The sequence below is a fragment of the Cajanus cajan genome, chromosome 1 (assembly GCF_000230855.2).
Source record: "Cajanus cajan strain Asha chromosome 1, NIPB_CcT2T_4, whole genome shotgun sequence".
Classification (NCBI taxonomy): Eukaryota; Viridiplantae; Streptophyta; class Magnoliopsida; order Fabales; family Fabaceae; genus Cajanus; species Cajanus cajan.
Window position 1 is genome coordinate 77,288,976 of NC_138517.1, and position 20,849 is coordinate 77,309,824.

Here is a 20,849-nt window from a genome sequence, read left to right on the forward strand (position 1 = left end):
CAAAACGTTGGATTGGGAATTATAATAGAGTCATAATGGATTTGGTTTATAATTTTTTTAAAAATAACATACTTAACGACGACTATTTGTGTGATTATTATTTTGATAGAAAGTAACCACCGTATGGTTATTATTTTGAAAGAAAGTAACCACCTTACGGTTATTATTTTGAAAGAAAGTAACCATCAACATCAATAATAATAAGGGGTAAAATTGGATAAAAGAAAGTGGAGACCAAATATTTATAAGTTTTAAAATATTATTTTTTGTAATTTTAAAACTATTAAAAATTAAATAAAATTCAAAATTCAAAATTATGCATATTTTAAATTCAAATTTTTAATAAAATATGATTATAAATTTAAAATTTTAAATGTATGAAGATAATAAGTTTAAAAATTAATTTTTATAATTTAAAAGGAAAAAATGAATTTGGAAAATAGAGATATCTTAAATTTGTAACCGCTTTTTGGTTTCCACTTTTTACTGGACCATTATACCCCTATAACTATTATAAAAGGGATACAGGAGATGTAACTGCTTTTTGGTTCCCATTTTTTAATAGACCATTATACTCTTAGATGTAAAAAAAATCTTTAATTTTTTTTTAAATATTTATACACAATTTTCTAATATTTTATTAGTGAATAATTATTAGAGGCACTTCGTGCCTCTACCCCTCTAGTTATTATTGATGTTGGTGGTAACTTTCTTTACGGTGGTTACTTTTTTTCAAAATAATAATCACACAAATAGCCGTCGTTAAGTATTTAATTTTTTAAAAAATTATAAACCAAATCCATTATTACTCTATTATGAGTCCCAATCCAATGATTTGTAAGATAGTATTTTATTTATCTCACCAAAATTTTCATTCAACACTATCACCAAATCACACAATTATTGTATCTAACTGGGTTGCACATGATTCTTCTAACTGGGTTCCATATTGTGTTTTGATCGATGAAGGCCATTAGTACCTTTGATGTTATGCTTTCCCATTCATAGTTTCCAGGTTAGTATTTTCTTATAAGTTCTATAACTTAAGATTTTACCCTTATTGATAATTACTTTCTTATAAAATAATAACTAGACAATATATCCATAATTTTATCCATTTTTATCTTCTCGCTCTTAGAAATTATCTCTACCTCCTTTGTACAATCTTTTTTCCATTCTCCCTATCTACATTTTTCTCATCCCAATCAATTCTCAACTTCCACTTTATTCCAAACTCATCCCCACTCTATTCTAGCTAGTATGAATCACATTTGCAAGCAAGTTGTATTATATTTTAAGTCATCTTCTTTAATGTTGGGTATAGTGACACATCGTGTAGAAGAATAATTGAACGAACCCGATAAGGGCAGCATTAAGAAGCATGACTGTGATTATGACGATTAGTACACCCTTCATGATTATGACTTACATGAGGATTAACAAATGACTTAAGACTCACTAGTCCATCAAACAAAAAGTAATTTTGTTTTTCTTTTCTCAGTGATGACATCGCATCAATGCTATTAGTTACAAAAAAATGACATGTAATAATATGGTTTTGAAAATAGTTTTAATTTGTCAATTTAATAGATATAAAAATATAATTTTAACATTTATTCATTTAAATGAATTCTAAATCATATTTTTGTCAATATTAAGACACTTGAAAATGCAACATTGAGTAATACCTGTTATATTGACAACTTTCATGGAAAATAAAATATGTATATTTTTTTAGTTATGGTTATTTCTTTCACAAAATAAAATAAATTACATGTAATTTTAAATATCTCATATTCATACATGACATTGTATCAGAATGACATTTAATTTCTATCTTAAATTGCAAGGAACTTAAAAATTGTCCTGAAGTAGAATTTTGATTTGGTCTTCCTATTAAGAAAATTTTATGATAGTAAAACATCATATTATAATAATTTAATTTAATTTTAAATGAAAATAAAATATTTTCTCTCTCTTATTAATTTTATTCTCTATTAGCATATATATATATATATATATATATATATATATATATTTTCTAAACATTATAAATTTGCTCACAATGGCTGATGAAGTTACACGGGAATACAAAACCTCATCGAATTTTCTATATTCAACATAAAAACAACAACCAATGAGCCAACGGCATTCATCCCGCAAAGCATATGTTGTTTTTGTAGGTAGGCAACCAGGAATTTACTTGTCGTGGGTTGAATGCGAGCAACAAGTTAATGGTTATAAAGGAAATAAGCACAAGTCTTATTCAACATACGAAGAGGATGAATCAGCATGGATTGAATACTGCAACAGTGGTGGCCATTCTGAAAGGAAGTCATCTTCTATGCCTATACCAACACAAACAAACGTTGAATGTGACAATTTTAGAAAACCGGAAGGTGACGTTTTTAATAGTTCAACTTATGTGTTTATATTTGGAGTGTCTTGGTAATGATTTTATACACTTTGTTAGTTTCAGGAACCACATCAACTGACATTCTTGAACAGACTTCGCCGGATGATTTTGTAATTCAGCAAAGTATGACGAAAATGTTAACCGACATATGTCGCATACTTAATATTCGTTTTCCTGTGTACACCAAAGCTGAGGTTAAATATGTTGAACATGTTGAATATCGAAGGTTCTATGGATCGTTGGTTGTTACAGTCCCTGACAAGGCAATTGGGTGTTTAGGCAAATTTGCTTTAAATGATGAAGAGGCAAAGGAAGATGTGGCGTTGTCGTTGATACAAGAATTGTTAGCGGTCAAAGGAAAAAAAATTAAGGACTTTAACTACTATACCATGTTACAAGTTCAGAAGGATCTACAAAAAGTTATTGATGATAAACTTGAATTGCAAATGGAGGTTGTCATGTTAAAAGAACAAATTGCCAAATTGTCTCGTTGACGGTATAAAAGTCATATTAATGTGTTCGTCTTTGTTATCTTTATTTATCTGTTCGACTTCCACCTAAATTATGGAATTCTTATTAATTATTGTAATTTATTTAAGTTTTTTATTTATACCTATCGTTAGATTTTAAATTTTACTACATAAAGGTGGACATTAAAAATTGGGTACGACTTGGCAGTAGATGCAACTGTGACACGACATACACACGGCTCAATACAGACGCAGAGATATTCTGAGTATCATCATGACGATTGTCATATCTTGGCCATCATCATCAGTCTGAATACAAAAAAACAAAAATGGTCCAGGTTCCCACTGAATCCACCGAATGGTGTTCAGAATTATATAAAAAAAATATATATTATAACATATTTTATAAAATAATTATTTTGTAATGAATTTATTAAAATTGATAATATTTAAATTATATTCGGTCGATCATTATTTCGAAAATTCTTGATCCTCCGAAAAGCAACCTCCGAAGAATTCGAAAATTACAATATTATTTTAAAATTACATATATTAAATTAAATAATTAATTTATATACAAATTTTGTTAAAAATTTATAACATACAATTCGAACGACTCTGAAAATAACAATATTAATTTAAAATTTCAAATATTTAAATAAATGATGATTTTATAATAAAATAAAAAATTTAATTTTATAACATAATATACCATGAATCGACCTCCATTTTTTATGAAAAATTCGACAACTTCCGAAAATGTATTCGGAATTAGGTGCCTATACCTAAATAAATTAATTTTAATTATAATTTATTATATTCAATATTTAATTAACAATTAAATTATAAAAAAAATATTGTTTTTTTAAAGTTCGGCCGATGTTTCGGATACTTTTCGAAGGGTGTACCACAACTCTAATAAAAAAAGATATCCCTTCATGTTTTGATCATTTTTTTCAACAATTTAATATTGTAAATAAATAATTACGAAAATGAGTTCAGAGTGAATATATTTAAGTAACTACAACCATGTACTAATTATTCTCAACATTCGGTTTCCATCTAACTAAATCGTCACCAGTATTTTTAATTTGGTATACATTTTTGTCCACATTTTTTAAACCAAACTCTTTAAAGTTAACCAACTTTATTTTGCAATTTAATAAAGTTAAAGTGTAGTAAGTCATAATGTTAATATAAATAATTAATTAATTAACATATTATATATTGATATAATATATATATATATACATATTACATTTAGTAAAATTTAGACAAACAATTAATATTTTTAAATATATTGTGACATATCTTTGATACAATCACAGCACATGCATTGGGCAGTGTAAACACACATTCCAATGTTATGAAAATGTGATCCCAGTTCTGTACAATTTGTGGAGACCAACTCATCTGCATAAACACTTTCATCATAAAAGACATACTATTTATACTATGGAAAAAATTGTATATACACTGTTTCCTTCATTTCCACATTAATTTGTATATTTTGGGCTTTCAGTGTTGTATGTTTCTCCAGTCATGGCAAAAATGGACTTGCATGATATATCATTTAGTCTCACACTTCTGAAGGTCCAGGTTTGTATTTGTAAATATTATTATCACTATTGTTATCTGTTGTTACATTTATATTATTGTTTTCAAATATTTTTTAATTAATTATGTATATGCATTTTGAAGAGGCGGATTATACTCCCCACCTATTTCAACGAACTTTTTCGCGATGAAAACAATCGGAAAGTCTTTGTGCATGATAGGGATAACGAAATAATAGATACAGACATTGAGGAAATGATGTATAATGGAAACCAAAGAATGTTTATGGTTAATGGAATCGCAGATCGTATAGACAAATTTTGTCCCCATGGAACTTGTAAGGCGCATTTCCGTTATATTGGTCAAAAACATTTTTTTTTTTACTTATATCCCTTCTGCTCCAATGCCACCTGAGGAAGTTGAACTGTATCAAACACAATGGGACAACAACAAAACTGTAGGTTGGGAAACCTTCATAAAAAGAAGTCATATAAAAGGAGCTCTGGTAAGTTGTAAATGACCGTTTATAAATTAAATATTTTTTACAAAAATTTGTATTTAATAACTTTATTATGTTACCATATGTTAGCCGATTCCCGCTAATATTCGTAAGGAAGAGTTTGTTGGAGCCAAATATCGACCTAAAACTGTTGAAATTGTTGTACTTCCAAGTGGTACAAAAATGAAGTGGACATTGTTGTGTTACAAAAATCAAATTTTTTTCGGTCCTGGTTGGTATCAATTTGTAAAGAAGGAGGAGTTGGGTACAGGTGACTATCTGTTCTTTGATAAAGTTGTTGGAGAAAACAAGATTTACCTGTACGTTGACCACAAATTATGAATTCCTACGGTAAGCTTTTACTAATCCTCTTTTCAAACCATTTTCAATTCAATATGATTTATAAATTATTCATGTCAACCAATTTCAAAAGCGACCCTAATATCTAACATTTTTTTAACATTTCAGGTCGTCCATCATGAATTCACCATTTCCTCTTTGTAACAAGGACTGTTGGTGTTAACTTTATTAATCTTTTTTTTTTATTTTATTTTTATTTTGTGTATGTGTGTTTGAATGTTAACCCTTTGCTTTTTGGACTGAACTTTGTTAACTTTGACATGTCACCCGGTTCATTTATATTTTACACATTAATTATCACCTGAACATCAAACCCTAATAGGTAATATGAATTGTATATACTAATTAAAGGTTTTATAATTGTTCTTACATTATCATATAAATTATTAACAATTTTATAAATACAACATTCATCACAAATTATTATCAAAAACATACTATCATGAATATTTTCCAACATAAACTTTTTTGCATATAAAATTTTTTAATTTAATATTATAACAATACATATGGTTGTAACAGAAGTAAGGTAGTATTTGCTAAGTGTTTGGCAGGCGTCATGATCACCAATGAACCTCGAGCGTCGAGCGTGTCACTTATCAACTATTATGATTACAACAAAATCGCATGGCAGTGGATCTACTACGGAATAGGTACTTATTACTTAAACCCTCTGAAATGTTTCAATTTTTGATGGGACGCATGTACGTAATTTCAGTCGTATAAATTTTTTTTCTCAATTATTAAATTTATATAAATAGTTAACATTTTCATCATAAGTATCCTTCAATGCGCATTTCAATATTTATAAATGGTTAATTTTATACCACGTATTAATTACTTATTTGATAATTTTACTTATTCCGTCTTAATTAATTTTTCTGTAAATTGTGTTACATATCTTCATATAACTTATTATTGAAATTGTGTATGTTGCTTTTCATTGTTACCACTTACCATTCATTCTTTAACTATACATTTGTTCAAAAGTGTTGGTTAATTTATGCCATTGAATGACTACAATTATAAGGTATAACTACAATACAAAACCTTCAACTCATAACAAATGACAACTAATGTTTAATAATATACAAAACAAAGTAATACACCCATTAATTAAAACATTACAACATAACTTAATGCATCCTTAAACATAACCTATGTATTATAAGGAAACTATAACCACATAAGGGTTTCTTCATAAATATACATGTAGTGCGGAACTTCAATAATTTCAAAATTCTTATGCTCAAGAATCCGATCAATGTTATTCTTCCTAATCATCATTCCATTGGTGTTGTTTACGTAAACATCACCAAAATCTGTAGAACACACCGGTAACATGTATCCGGAACCGTAGTGCGACGTGTGCAATGTTACGTACTGACTCCAGTAACCTAGACCACCATTTTCCTTCATTGTCCATATTTTGACAACATAATAGGATGATCTTTCAACATTGTCAAATATTGCACAAAAGCTCATAAGTTCATGTAGTATAACCAATGAACAAACTTCAATACTTTCCAAATCACAATCGTTGGGGAGAACAATCTCTTCAGCTTCACCACTACTACATTGGTATGCTAAAATAACAAACGAGTGACTAATATAAGACAAAACAACCCAATATAAAGCTTCACCAAAATACAAACCCAACCACCCATTTGATACAGTAAAATCAGGATCAACATACCTACACAATATATTCGTATGAATGCTGGACCACTCAGCATTTATGAAACAGTAACGCTCAATGATACCTGTGCCATCATATATGTTATCATATACCTCCATGTAAAAATACTCTTTTACAATAGGAACAAACCCTAAACCATAGAACTTACGAATATATCCGTCTACTATTGGGCTTGAATCAGTCAGTGCCCTCTCGTTAACCCCAAGGAAATTTCCAGTTGTGGGGTTCCAAACATAGGTAGAAATATTACCTTGAAATAACCCTTTCACCAGTAGCAGACCCCTGCATACTCTATATACTTGCAGGTCGTAAATGAGACCTTCTCCAACCATGTTTGTCCTTATACGCCGCTGAATGCCGATATCATCAAAACGTTTCGTGATGTCCATCGAACATACACCCAAATTGTGAAATCGATAAAGCGAATTTATGAAAATGGGTTTCCTGATTACACCGCCAGAAATGTAGTTTGCTTGCAAGAACATAGGATCAGACAAAAGCCTACACCACTGCCGACTAACACATCTAAATTTAGCAACTGACTTGGAGGGTAACCGGACAATGATTTCCAGAACCAAGTCAAAAGGGAAAGATGAAAGGTCCATGCTGGGAATTTTGAATAGATAAGGCTAACAGAAGCAGGGGTTTCGTCTGCCGAGCATCAAATCTGAAACAAAAATGGAAAACACCAACACTGGTTGCTTATATATATATTTAAAATTTTAAAATTTAAAATCTATAACTTAGAAAATAAAAATCAAAATAAGAAACAAACATATTTTAAATATGGACATTTAAAAAGTTGATTAAACATAATATGAAAGAAAAATAAATTTAAATTTACTATTGACTAAACTTGATATGAATTCAATTCAAAGGATGTCCTCCAAATATACTTACATTTATTTATGTCTTTGTAAATTTTAAATCTTTTAAAAGTAATTTTTACTATTACTTTTAAATCGAATAACTTCTCATTGTAACTGTCTCCGTCTTTTCGTTTCTAACTAGTGCCTCTCCGTCTTTTGGTTTGTCCGTCTTTTGGTTTCAATAACCACGAGACGCCGCGCTTCGAATTAACTCATTTTCTTAAATAATATATTGCCAAAACATTTTAATTTAACATTCGTAAATCATTTAATTTGTAAAAAAACCAACTCTTTTTTTCAAAAAAGTTAAATATCAATTAAAATACTTTAATGTAAATATATATACTATATTAGTCCAACTCGTCAAGTTTTTTGATTTTTTTGTATTTATTTTCCGATTACTTACTTCCCACAAACAAGGTAACCATTACTGTAATTTCATTCACCACTCCACACAACCTTTTTACCTGTTTTTTTGTTACTAAGTCAAGTTGTATGACAATTTTTAAGCCTCCATTCATACATGTTATGACAGATCTTTATCCATTGTTACACTAAATGTCAAACAATTGTCTGTGTTTGAATTTATATTTTTTGTTTATCGAATGAGTATTTTTAAATTTTAGACATGCATGCTTTTGTTTTTTGTACTGCTCGTCTTATGCTAATTTTTCATGAATGTCATTTTTTTCCAACGTTGCTTTACTGTGCTGTGTACAATACATAAAGTAATATGTGCTTCACGAGCCACGTGTCATGTGTTTAGACCAGCCTCGAATGTATAACATTAATTATAAGGATGAAAATGATGCGTCAAATTTCACTTGTTTGGAAATGGAGTAGACGACAACAAAGACACAGTAGGTGAGGCGGCAAAGCATACCATAAAGTACAGACCACAAATTGTATTTCAGGTTGAATTGAAGTCTAATTTCGGCCATGATACACCTAAATCCATATTTTTTCTATAATAATCACAAAACATTACAGAATAACAATATAAATAACATTTTTTCTGTAAAAATCACAAAACATTACTAAATCCAAAAGTTACTATAAAATTACAAATATAAGTAACAACCTATACATAATCCTTAATACAAATACCCTAAAAATAAAAACTAATACAAACATCTTATACATAATTACTGATACAAACACATTATACATAATTAATGATAAAAACAACTTAAACCCAAAGAAGGCTTTCCTCATAAATAGCCATGCGGTGATAAATCTCTATAACTTCAATCATCTGATGCTCAACAACCCGATAAATGTTGTTCCACCTAAGTATCATTTCACTGGTGTTGTTTATGTAAACAATACCGTAATCTGTAGAACATACTGGTAAGATGTATCCCGAAGCCCAATCACACATATGCAATGTTACATTATGACTCCAACTCCGTTGACCACCATATTGCTTCATTGCCCATATTTTTACAACATAAAACGGTATTTCAGCATTCTCAAAAATCCCACAAAATGTTAGAGATTCATCAAGTATAACTAACGAACATAGTTCAACTCTTGACAAATCAACATCACCAGGTAGGCCAACAGTCTCAAATTGACCATCACACAATTTGTATGCTAAAATTTGATATGAGTTAATATTATAGGACAACACAAGCCAGTGCAGACGTTCACCAAAATACAAACCGAAGGACCCATTCCTGATGGTATCATCAGTATCCGTATATGATAATTCCATGTTCGTATGAATAGTAAACCACTCATCATTTGTCAAAGAATATCCTTCCACTATGCCAATCCCATCATATTTGTTTTTAGATATCTGAATGTAAATATACTGCCCTATATTTGGAGCATACCCCAAACCATAAAACTTAACAATATATTCATCCACAAATGGAGTTGACTGAATCGGTGGCCTCTTGTTGTATTTCCTCAAATAACCTGTTGTGGGATTCCAAGCATAAAACTTATACTCACCTCCAAAAAGAACTTCAACCAACACCACACCCTTGCATGCACCAACAGGTTTGATATGGGATCTGAATTCCTGACAAAGCAAATTTGTTCTGAATGTTCGCACGATGCCAGTATCATTTAGATGTTTGCTGATATCAACCAAACATATCTGTTGAAGTATTTCATTAATGAATAAAGGCTTCCTTACTGCACCGACTGCTGCATAATTTGCTTCCAAAAAGTTCCGATCAGACAATAACCTCTGCCAACTCTTACAAACGCATCTATATTTTGCAATACACTTGGCAGGCAAACGAACAATAATTTCCAATATTAACTCACATGGCAATGAAGATAAGTCCATCTCACTCTCAAATATGTATGTATATTGCTGTATCCTGATGCTACAAATGTTCTGATTTTAAGGCTTCCGGTTTCTACATATATATATAAACTCATTGGATACTAACAGTCATCAATGGGGACTTGACTTGTACATGACTACTTATTTCGTATGCTGCAACGGTTCCCATCACCTATCAGTCGCGCCGTTTCGTTTGTGGGCCGTTTGCTTTGTGGGCCATTTGGTTTCTGGGGAGTTGTACCTCTTGTACCCACTGTGAATGTAAGGGTACCGGAACAGTCGTCTTTTTATTTTTTTTTCTTTTTAAAGTTATTTATTATAAATTACTTGTTTTTGTTTTTATTTTTATTTCATATTTTTAATCATTTATTTTTTTAATTTTTTTTTTATATTTTTTTTTTATATTTTTTTAACTTTTATATTAATGTAGTATGTATTATAATTAAATAGTTTAATATTAATATTTTGTTAATATGTTTTAGTTTTTTTTTTGTGTTAATTTTTTGATTTTATAATATAAATTAAAATTTTCAGTTGTATTATTTATTATTTATTATTTTAATATTTTTTTAGTATTATTATAACTTTTTGTTTTTAATTTTTTAATTCTGTCACATAAACAAATTTTGTTATGAAAATTCATCTTTTAACACTTTTTTTTAAATTAATCTTTTTATTCATTCATCTTATACAATTTTTAATTTAAAATTTATGTTGTTTAGAATTTATTTTTAAAATTTATTTGTTCACATAGTTGTAGGTACCAAAACCCTTCAATTTTCATGGGTACAGTAGCATTTCCCTTTTTAATATTTATTTTATTAATATTTCTTAATTTTATATTTAGTACTAAATTACTAATTACTAATTACTAATCACTAATTACTAATTACTAATTACTAATTTCTAATTACTAATCACTAATTACTAATTACTAATCACTAATTACTAATTACTAATAATGACTTGTTTTTTTTCCTGCATACTAATAATCACTTACTTATTATCATGTTGTAAATTTAAATTTTCCTTCATATTTATAATTATAAAATAAAATAATAATAATAATGTAAATTTCAATTTAACTTCAAATTTACAGTTTTAAACCCTAAACAAATAAAACAATAATGACACCCTTGACCCTTGACTTGACGTTCCCAAAATCTTTCACAACTCCCAATCTTTATAATAACTCCATACGCAACCTGTTGGTTCCTTTGTCTGATTTTGTTCAATAGTCCATTCGTATCATTCACATTGCTTCCCCTAAACCACTATAATCTTCCTCCATCCTTTTTCGACCATGGCTTTCACTGTTGCCTTCGCCGGTAATACTACCTCCAACTTTCTCCTTCTACTAAATTCTATTATGTTAACATTATTGTATGTTGTTCACTCATCTCTTTTTCACAACACAAACAAGACAACACATATTTGACTTCAATGACGAATGCCACATTTCTGAGTTTAAAGCAGAACTTTGGCCTCATAAGGTAAACCCTAAACCGTTTAAATTTTACACAATTTGTTATATAATGTTTGCATGTTAACAATTCTTTTTTCTATTTAGGGACAACTGATTATTCCCAGACGTTTTTACCATCACTGGATGGAAACCCTGAAGTTTCAAAAATACTTTATGACAGATCCGGAAGGAAACTGTTTTCCCATCAAGATTACCAGAAAAGCACGGGTTGGAATAATCACAACCGGAGTTCGACAAATGATTGATTTTTATGGACTGCAACACTTCCATTCTATTCTGTTCAAAACAAAACGGGACAATGGTTCACCATTAGAATCTTCTCATCCATTGACAACGAAATTCCTTATACCCCAAACACAGTTCATGAACAGCAACAACCACAAAGGTTATATTCATATTCCTACAGTATTATATATGTTATCAATTATTCCCATTTTTTTTATATTTCTTATTTGTTATACTTATAAAAATATTCTGTTATACAGATTCGACGAGGATGATGCCTCATTTGAACCAATTCAAAATTTCCCAACACATGAACAGAGTTGGACCTTGAGATTGACAACAAGTGCAGCCAAAGGAAACCAACAAATTGTAATACTTTTATTTTAATTTGTTATATTATTATTTATAAATGATTAAATGAACACTTATACAAAATATAACTTATCTTCTCTTCATTGACAATATTTCAGTACATCCTTCTTACTTTTGTTCGGGCATGGGAAATTAACAATTATACAAGTTGTTTGTTAAAGACTTCCTCTACCAATATCCATCAAAATTGTCATATTCTAAAGAGGAAGAGGAAAATGGCATCTACATTTGAGTACTACTTAACATCAACATGCTCAAAGTTCTTCAAACAACAAGGGTTTCAACCGGGAGACGACTTGATTTTACAGAAGCTTCTCACCCCAAACAATTTAGTTATTCAAGTTCAAAAGATAAACCATTAAGGTTATTTTATTTTTTTATTTAACTTCTGTCAATAACTTACATTTATGTTATGTGATGAACTAAACCTACATCAATCCTATCTTTCTATAACCAGATTTACTGCAACAACATAAGCATAAAATATGGTGTTACTATTGCAGTAACATGATATTCATATTTTATTTTGTGAACACATGTAATCGTATGTTGTCATTACTAGACCAAAATAAAAAATGCTGGGTGCATACACGTCACAACATACGCACTTCATGTGGTGTCTGATTACGGAATTGGAACACCTATATCTTTCACAAATAAGTCATACCACTCATCATTTCAAATAAGTCATGGCAAAAAAGAAGTGAACACTTTGCTGCTGAGGAATTTAACATACTTGAAAGAGAAACGAAGCTTCGTGTTTGTTTTTCTTCAAACCCCAATCCGCTCTCGCTCGCCACTCATCATTTCATACAGTACATTTTTAAATTTTATATGACAACTTTTATGTTATCAAGGGGGTCACATCCTTTTCTTTTCGCACGTCTATATATAAAAGAATCCTATATTTTAAATCGTATTTATTTATCATAATGTATACTGTTTGGTCATCCAACGTAATTACCAATATGTTTTTGGATTACTCATTAACGTGGTAGTGAAGCACCGAAATTGGATTACTCTTTAACGTTATTTCCATCCATATACCAACATGTTTTTGAATCCTAAAATCATATTATTTTCTGCAAACTTAGCAACTGAAATATCCTAATCTTAATAAAACATGAGGCTTACTGTTATTCTATATCTTGTCCACTGCGACTACACCACCTAAAACATAAGCCCATTTGCAATAGCCTAAACATAATAGGCCCACCAACATCACTTGTGCGACTAATATAAATTATATCATCTGCAAATGACTCTACCTCCATTTGCAACTTATCAATATTCAATCACTTTAATCTGTAACAAATTTCAACCGATTGCCATTTTCCCACCCATATCACAATTTCTGTTAACCACAACGTCAACAAATTATATCATGTATAAACATTTTTCCATCCTTCAACCATTGCAAACAAAACAAATTACTTTAGCCTCAATCCACATTATTCCACATCATTATGACTCGTTTAACAAATAATATGCCACTAACAAATCTAACAACGTTCATATACAATCAAACCGCATAAAAATAAAAAAAAATCATCTGCAGTAAACACTTTTCATTCTTTTTTGTTTCAAATAATTTGTCAACCATATATTATGAATCACATTCGGTCCAACTTCAAATCTCTCATTCCTCAAATTTCACTCAAAACTGAAACCATTTAATATAACACACTACTCAACAATAATACTTTTCAATGTAATATTACATTATTACAATAGTTAATTCTGTAACACAATAATGTAGACCTTATTCTACCAACACTTTCTACCACAATTACACAACATACATATCTTCTAATATGGTTCAAAATATATTTTTTTTTCATTCACAGTCAATGAATCAATCTTAATATTTCCTTATAAAAAATTCAAAACCGTTATTCAACTTCAATCCTTCTGAAAACAAACAAAAACCGCAAAACAACAACTTAACAAAATCGACAGTACACACATAACACACAACTCTGGTCACTTTCTTCGTCACAAAATACCACCGATTACAAACAAAACCCACTTTTCCCACACATAGGACATCGTACCACAAACACACTTTTAACTTTAACGAAACCGATTCATAAATCAATGTCGCAACCACCTCGCCGGAAAACGCCAATTTAACGCTTCAAAAGCTCGGCTGAAAAACCACACTTCGATAACCTCACCCAACAAGGAGAATTTTAGATTTCAAAAACGCCTTTCAAATAACACATTGCCAATCAACTGCTCCGACAACTCCAACTTTATGGTTTCACAAACACTACTCATCTATTCATTCCATTAAACACTAAACTCAATATTCACACAAAAAATTACTTAAATTAAAACATGATTCATCATTCAAACCTGTTTCATCATTCAAATTTGCAATCCGTATTGTATGTCAAAAATCAAACACAAAAATTACTAAACAGCACAATAAAAGCAACTAAACCCTAAATCTCATTTTCAAATTACCCAGAAAACAAACCCAACCATATGAACAATACTGTTTTCGGCAACACCACAACGGAAAACGTAAGTCCAACATAACACTTACATGTACCACCGACTACCCAAACGTAACCACTCCAACCAAATGCCTCGTCGGAGATGATGACGCTTTACGGCTGACAAACCAGCTTCCTTCGCCAGACAACAAAAACGGAAAACGAAACCACAATGACTATACGTGCGCTTTCAAAATGGACAGTCGCAACCACGTCCACAAAAAAATGACAATCCACAGCCCTAACCGGAGAAGGACAATTTAACCTTCTTAGCCTTCCGCAGAACAACAACAACAGGGATAACGACAATCAACAGCCCTAAGCGGAGACGGAAAACGGCATTCAAAAATCAGAGTCGCAACCACCTCAAAACTCTCAGTCGCAACGACCTCGACGAAAAACGGCAATTTTAGGGTTCAATAACGGGGGAAACGACCTCAAAACTCACGGTCGGAACGAGCTCCACGGAAAACGGCAATTTTAGGGTTCAATAACGGGGTAAAATTCACAATACGAACCCTGAATAGAGAAGGGGCAATTTTACATTGATAGCCTTCGGTGAAATAACCTTATTGCCCTTTACGAATTATTTAACTTTAAAGTCACACCTTTCCAGCTCACAAGGTGACTCACCTCATTAAGACCACATGTCAACCTGTCATTGGTTTACAGACAAGGGGCACCAAAACCCCTTCAAATAAAAGGGCACCGGAGCAATAGCCATAAATTTGACATCAGACACATAAAATCGAATATAGACATCACATGTGAAGGTACCGAAGAGGTAAAAAGTACAAGAGACTTAATTTAGAGTAACTTTAACAAAATAAATTTGATATATACAAACAAAGGTGAAAATAAATTTGACATCATATATACAAAATTGAATTAATATCTTTATTACATCGATACAAAATAGATAATATTAGGAAAAAAAATTAACGATGAAAACTAAAATAATTAAAATCTATATAAATAAAGGAATTAAAAAAATTTATCTTAAACTAAAAATTAAAAAAAAATTAAAATAGAGGTTGAAAAAGTCTATTATAAACTATATGAATTAAAAAATAAAATAAATGAAACTATATAAACTGAAAAAGTATTTTAATCATTATTTAAATATAAAACAAACTCTATATAGCATCATTGATTAAGATTATACGCGTCTTGTAGGGGTAAAAAAGCTACGGGTACAAATAGGTTCAATTAAACTTCTTTTTGTCAATTAAACATGGCTACTAATAAATTAAAAGATGTCGTTATTTATATGAGGTACATTGAGTATGCATTTAAGTAATCACTATGATTATTTTATGCGCAGATGTATAACTCGTTCGTAATATGGATCGAGTCTTCGTTGAATTTTATGAATGGACGTGAAATAAGTACGTAATGAAGGTAGAATATTTTTTGTTTTCTGTTCATCTTTTAAATCAGTCAATGAAAGTTTGAGTAAGTTCCAATACAGTCCTTCGAAAATGAAAATTTTAAAAATAATTTTAAAAGTTGTTTTCATCATTCAAATTAGGATAAAAGTTATAATAACACTGATGTAACTTTTATTAAGTATTATATTACTTAATAATTTTATATTAAAAGTGAATTATGTAAATTTAACCATTAGATCGAAAGTTCGTATCATTTTATATGATTATATCAAATTTTGTTAAAATTAAACAATAATTTAAAGGTAATCAAAATGTTCATATTTTAATATATTTTGAAATGAATATATTACGTTAATTTAGTTTTATAAAAATGAAGTATTAAATTATCTTAAATTAATATAAATTTTTATATGTTATTATTATTATTATGGCCATGTTCTTTTTTCTTAGATATGAGCAAATAAATAACATTTTGTTTGAGTTTTCCTTATTTAGCCTTTTTTTAATCTTTTTCTCTTTTCATGATATTTTTTTTTTACTTTATATCTCTTGGATATTTTAGATATTTCAAAAGGTCTCATGTCTCATTAGTTTAACCTATCTTCAATAAGTATATATACCATGTTTCAAGAAGTTTAAAACAAGTTAGAAATAGAAGTATGTTGGAGGAGTTGAATTGTGTTTTAATAAATTTTTGCAAATTGTATCCTTTCCCAAAGCTTGATGAAACAATTTATGATTTCAATTATAATATGAAGACTAAGTTATCTTTTAACAAGAAAAAATAAATTTTACTCTTAATAAGATTTCTGTAAAAACTTATTAAAACCGAAGAATAAAAAGGGTGGAGATAAAAATAATTTTTTTTATACTAGTTTGTCGTAATATAAGACTACATCTAGTCCTTGGTTTACTACAAAGATTTACACTGACACAAATACTTTAATAAGTTTTATTTAACCCAAGATTTTTTAGGCTTAGACATAAGTATTTTTTAACTTGCTTCTTTAGACAACTAATCAAATATTCTTTCAACATAAAGTATTTTCAAGCTTAAATACATGGGTATTTTTTTTACTTGTTTTTTAAACAACTAATCAAGTATTTTTAGAACATACAGACTCTTCATTCTTTAACTATTTTCACTTGAAAAGGGTTTAGGGTGAGACTTACCAACTATATTGTCTTAATAAAACAAACATACAAGATAACATGCAAGTATTTTTGTCAAAAGGTGCTTAGATGGTATGAATATGATTAAAAATGTTTTTCTCTTAAAAAAAACATGTCTTCACTTTTTCTTTAATTCTTTGTTGTGTATAAGATTGTTGGGGTGTTTAATATAACATCAAATATATTTCACTAATTTATCATTTTACATCTATTAATTAGCATAATTATTAATTAATTTTATTAAACACTTTTAATTTAATTAATTAATTAATAAGTTTTTAAGTCTTGACTTATAAGAGTTTATTTTCTGCATCAGGGGTTCCCACACACATACGCGTATCTCTGTATTAGTAAGATATTATCCACTTTGAGCTTAAACCCTCATGATTTTTATTTTGGTTATCACCGAAAAGACCTCTTATCAATGAAGACTTTGTATATATATACATTCATGTTCATTCTCTTGTTCGAACAATGTGGAACTTTGGTTGTATCCTAACAATCTTTCTCTCAAGCAAAGGATCATGATTTAACCCTCGATTACAATGGAAGTTAGTCCATAAGTATATTCAATAGTGGCCCATAAAGCTCAATCGTGCTCTTTAAGTACTTGCATCGCCACTCTGTCATTAACTCACCATAATGTGACACGCCTCTTAACCCTCAATGTTAGGAAAATTTTAGATACAAGAGATCTTATACTCGAATATACCTGTCAAGTCCATTACCATACTTGTTAAGCTAGTCACTTGGTCGAAACTTAACTCAAATACCATTTGATGTGTACTAGAGGTTCCCACACACATGCATGTTTCCACACTATAAGATATTGTCCTCTTTGGGCCTAAGCTCTTATGCTTTTGCTTTTAATCATTACCTAAAAGACTTCTTACCAATAGAAACAATTATGTGTTTATAAACTCATGTTCATTCTCTTATTTTAACGATGTGAGACTTTGATTGTATCCTAACAATCCTCCCCTCAAATAAAGGACCATGGTTTAACTCCCTTACAACAGAAGCTAGTCTATAAGATCCAATGGTGGCTCATAGAGCTCAATCATGCTCTTGGTACTTGCATAGTTGCTTCATTATTAACTCATGATAGCGAGACACGCATCCTAACCCTCCATGTTACTAGGAAAACTTTTCTCCATACATAGTAGATTCATCTTTAGAAAGACTTTTGATACAAGGGATCATATGCCCAGATTTACTTACTGACTCCATCATACTTGTCTAGCCAATCACTTGGTCGAAATCATTGGCTCTGATACCATCATTGGACACCAAAGGTTGACACACATGCATTGGTAAGATATTGTCCATTTTAGGCTTAAGCCTTTATAATTTTGCTTTTGGTTATCTCTCAAAAGACCTCTTACTAATGAAGACTTTGCATGTAAATAAAATCATGTCTATCCTCTTATTCAAACCATGTGGAACTTTGCTTGTATCTCAACAATCTTTCGTTCAAACAAAGGACTGTGGTTTAACCCCCTTTAACCCCTTTTAAGGGGGAAGCTACTACATGAGTATATCCAATAGTAATCCATAAAGCTTAGTCACACTCTAAGTACTTGCACGGTCACTCCATTGTTAACTCATGATAGTAGAACATGTCTCCTAACCCTTCATGTTACTAGGAAGAATCTTTTTTATACATGAACTCATCATTAGAAAGACTTCGATACAAGGGATTTTATACCAGGATCCACCTATCAATTCCATCATACTTGTCGAGCCTACCACTTGGTTGAAACCTGGCTTTGATACCTCTTGTTGTGCACTATGAGATTCCCACACACATGACACATGTGCCTTTTCATAGGTAAGATATTGTTCACTTTAAGCATAAGCCTCATGGTTTTATTTTTGTCTACTCCCAAAAGGTCACTTATTCAACGGTAAGTTTACCTAGACTTACTTCACTTATTAACTCATATTTTAAACGATCTAATCATTGAATTAAAAGTTCTTAATGCATAGATTGAATCTATAAACTTTTAAAAAAATTTAAATTATTTTATTTTCATTTCATTAATTCAAATTAACGTATAAAATATTTTTATAATTATCCATGAATTTAAATTAATGAAACGGAGTATCAAATAATTTTCAAATTTTTTAAAAATTTGTATATTTGATCTATGTATTAAAAAGTTTTAATTTAATAATTGGATTGTTAAAATTAGATGTAGAACATGAGTTATTAAGTGAAATAGATATAGATAAACTTACTTTTGGAATAAGTGGATCTTCTCATATATATATATATATATATATATATATATATATATATATATATATATAAGTTAAGTTTTTAATTTTTATAAATATTAAAAATACAAATTAATTGTTTTAATAATTAAATAATTTAAATTATAACATTAATTATGTAACAAACTTAAAATTATACGTTTAACTAAAAATGTAATTTAATTTTAAATTTTCTTTTTATAAATTATATAGTATTTATTATTTTTTATATTATAATATAATTATTAACTTATAACTTAATTTATTTTAAAATATATAAGCAAATTAAAATTCTAAAAGAATGTTGGGTCCCTGCGAGTTTACTGAAACCCACAAAATTTGATTAAGATGAAAATAAATTTTAAAAATATAAGTTTTTATCTTTAAAATTCAAATTCGAATTTGTCCCACCTTTCATGAAAATAAAAAAAATAAAAAAAATAAAAAACTCGTTCCAACTTATTTTATTATCATCCTTAATTTTATCTTAAAGTATTTAAAATTTTTAAGATATTAAATTATTTCATTAAAATCTTTCATCCAAATACAATCTAAATCTAAAGTATAATGAATAACATATAACCCTTCTCGTCTTATATTTTATTGAGTACTACACTTCTACAATTTGTTTATTATTGAATCTAATTAATCCTATGTGACATCTCCACTTACACTACGTTTGGTAGTGTTCAAATAGCAAAGAAATTAAAGGAAGAATAGGGAAATATATGAGAAATAAAAATGACACTTTGTTTGGTATAAAAAAATCATATAAAAAAGATAAAAAGGTGTGGCCCACATTGTTTTATCTCTTCACAAATACGTGAAAATCAACAATAGATTATTAAATCCACATTGTATTTGAATATATGTTACTTGCTATCAAATAAATCGATTTTTTATACTAAAATCGTATTGTATTCGAATACACATTTTCCTTGAAATATTTTTCTATTCGAATACATGGTATTCGATTACGTAATTATTTCATTCGATTAAATATATTTTTTATTCGATGACATTTATTACGAAAAATTCTTATTTGAATAAGAAGTTTTCTTATTAATTTTTTTTTAAGAATTATTTACTTTGTAGTTGTTTATTTTATTTTAAAATATTATCTATCTAGTTATATGATTTTTTATTTAATTGATTAAAATAAAAAATAATTAATAAAAATTCATTTTAAATTTTTATTTCTGTTTTGCTCTATTTATTTATTTATTTCTCTCTTATTCTCATCTATTTCTTACTTATCTTTTTTCAACTA

General features: G+C 29.1%; 2 protein-coding genes across 2 annotated transcripts; both read right to left on the minus strand.

Moving 5' to 3' along the window:
- Positions 1 to 6,478: 6,478 nt before the first annotated feature.
- LOC145955748 (F-box/kelch-repeat protein At3g06240-like) lies at positions 6,479 to 7,606 on the minus strand. The gene has a single exon (XM_083070872.1). The coding sequence runs from the start codon at positions 7,604 to 7,606 to the stop codon at positions 6,479 to 6,481; it is 1,128 nt and encodes a 375-aa protein (XP_082926998.1).
- A 1,453-nt stretch (positions 7,607 to 9,059) lies between these two features.
- Positions 9,060 to 10,172, minus strand: LOC145955749 (putative F-box protein At3g23260). The gene has a single exon (XM_083070876.1). It carries the CDS (start codon positions 10,170 to 10,172, stop codon positions 9,060 to 9,062), a length of 1,113 nt encoding a protein of 370 aa, XP_082927002.1.
- Positions 10,173 to 20,849: the final 10,677 nt, after the last annotated feature.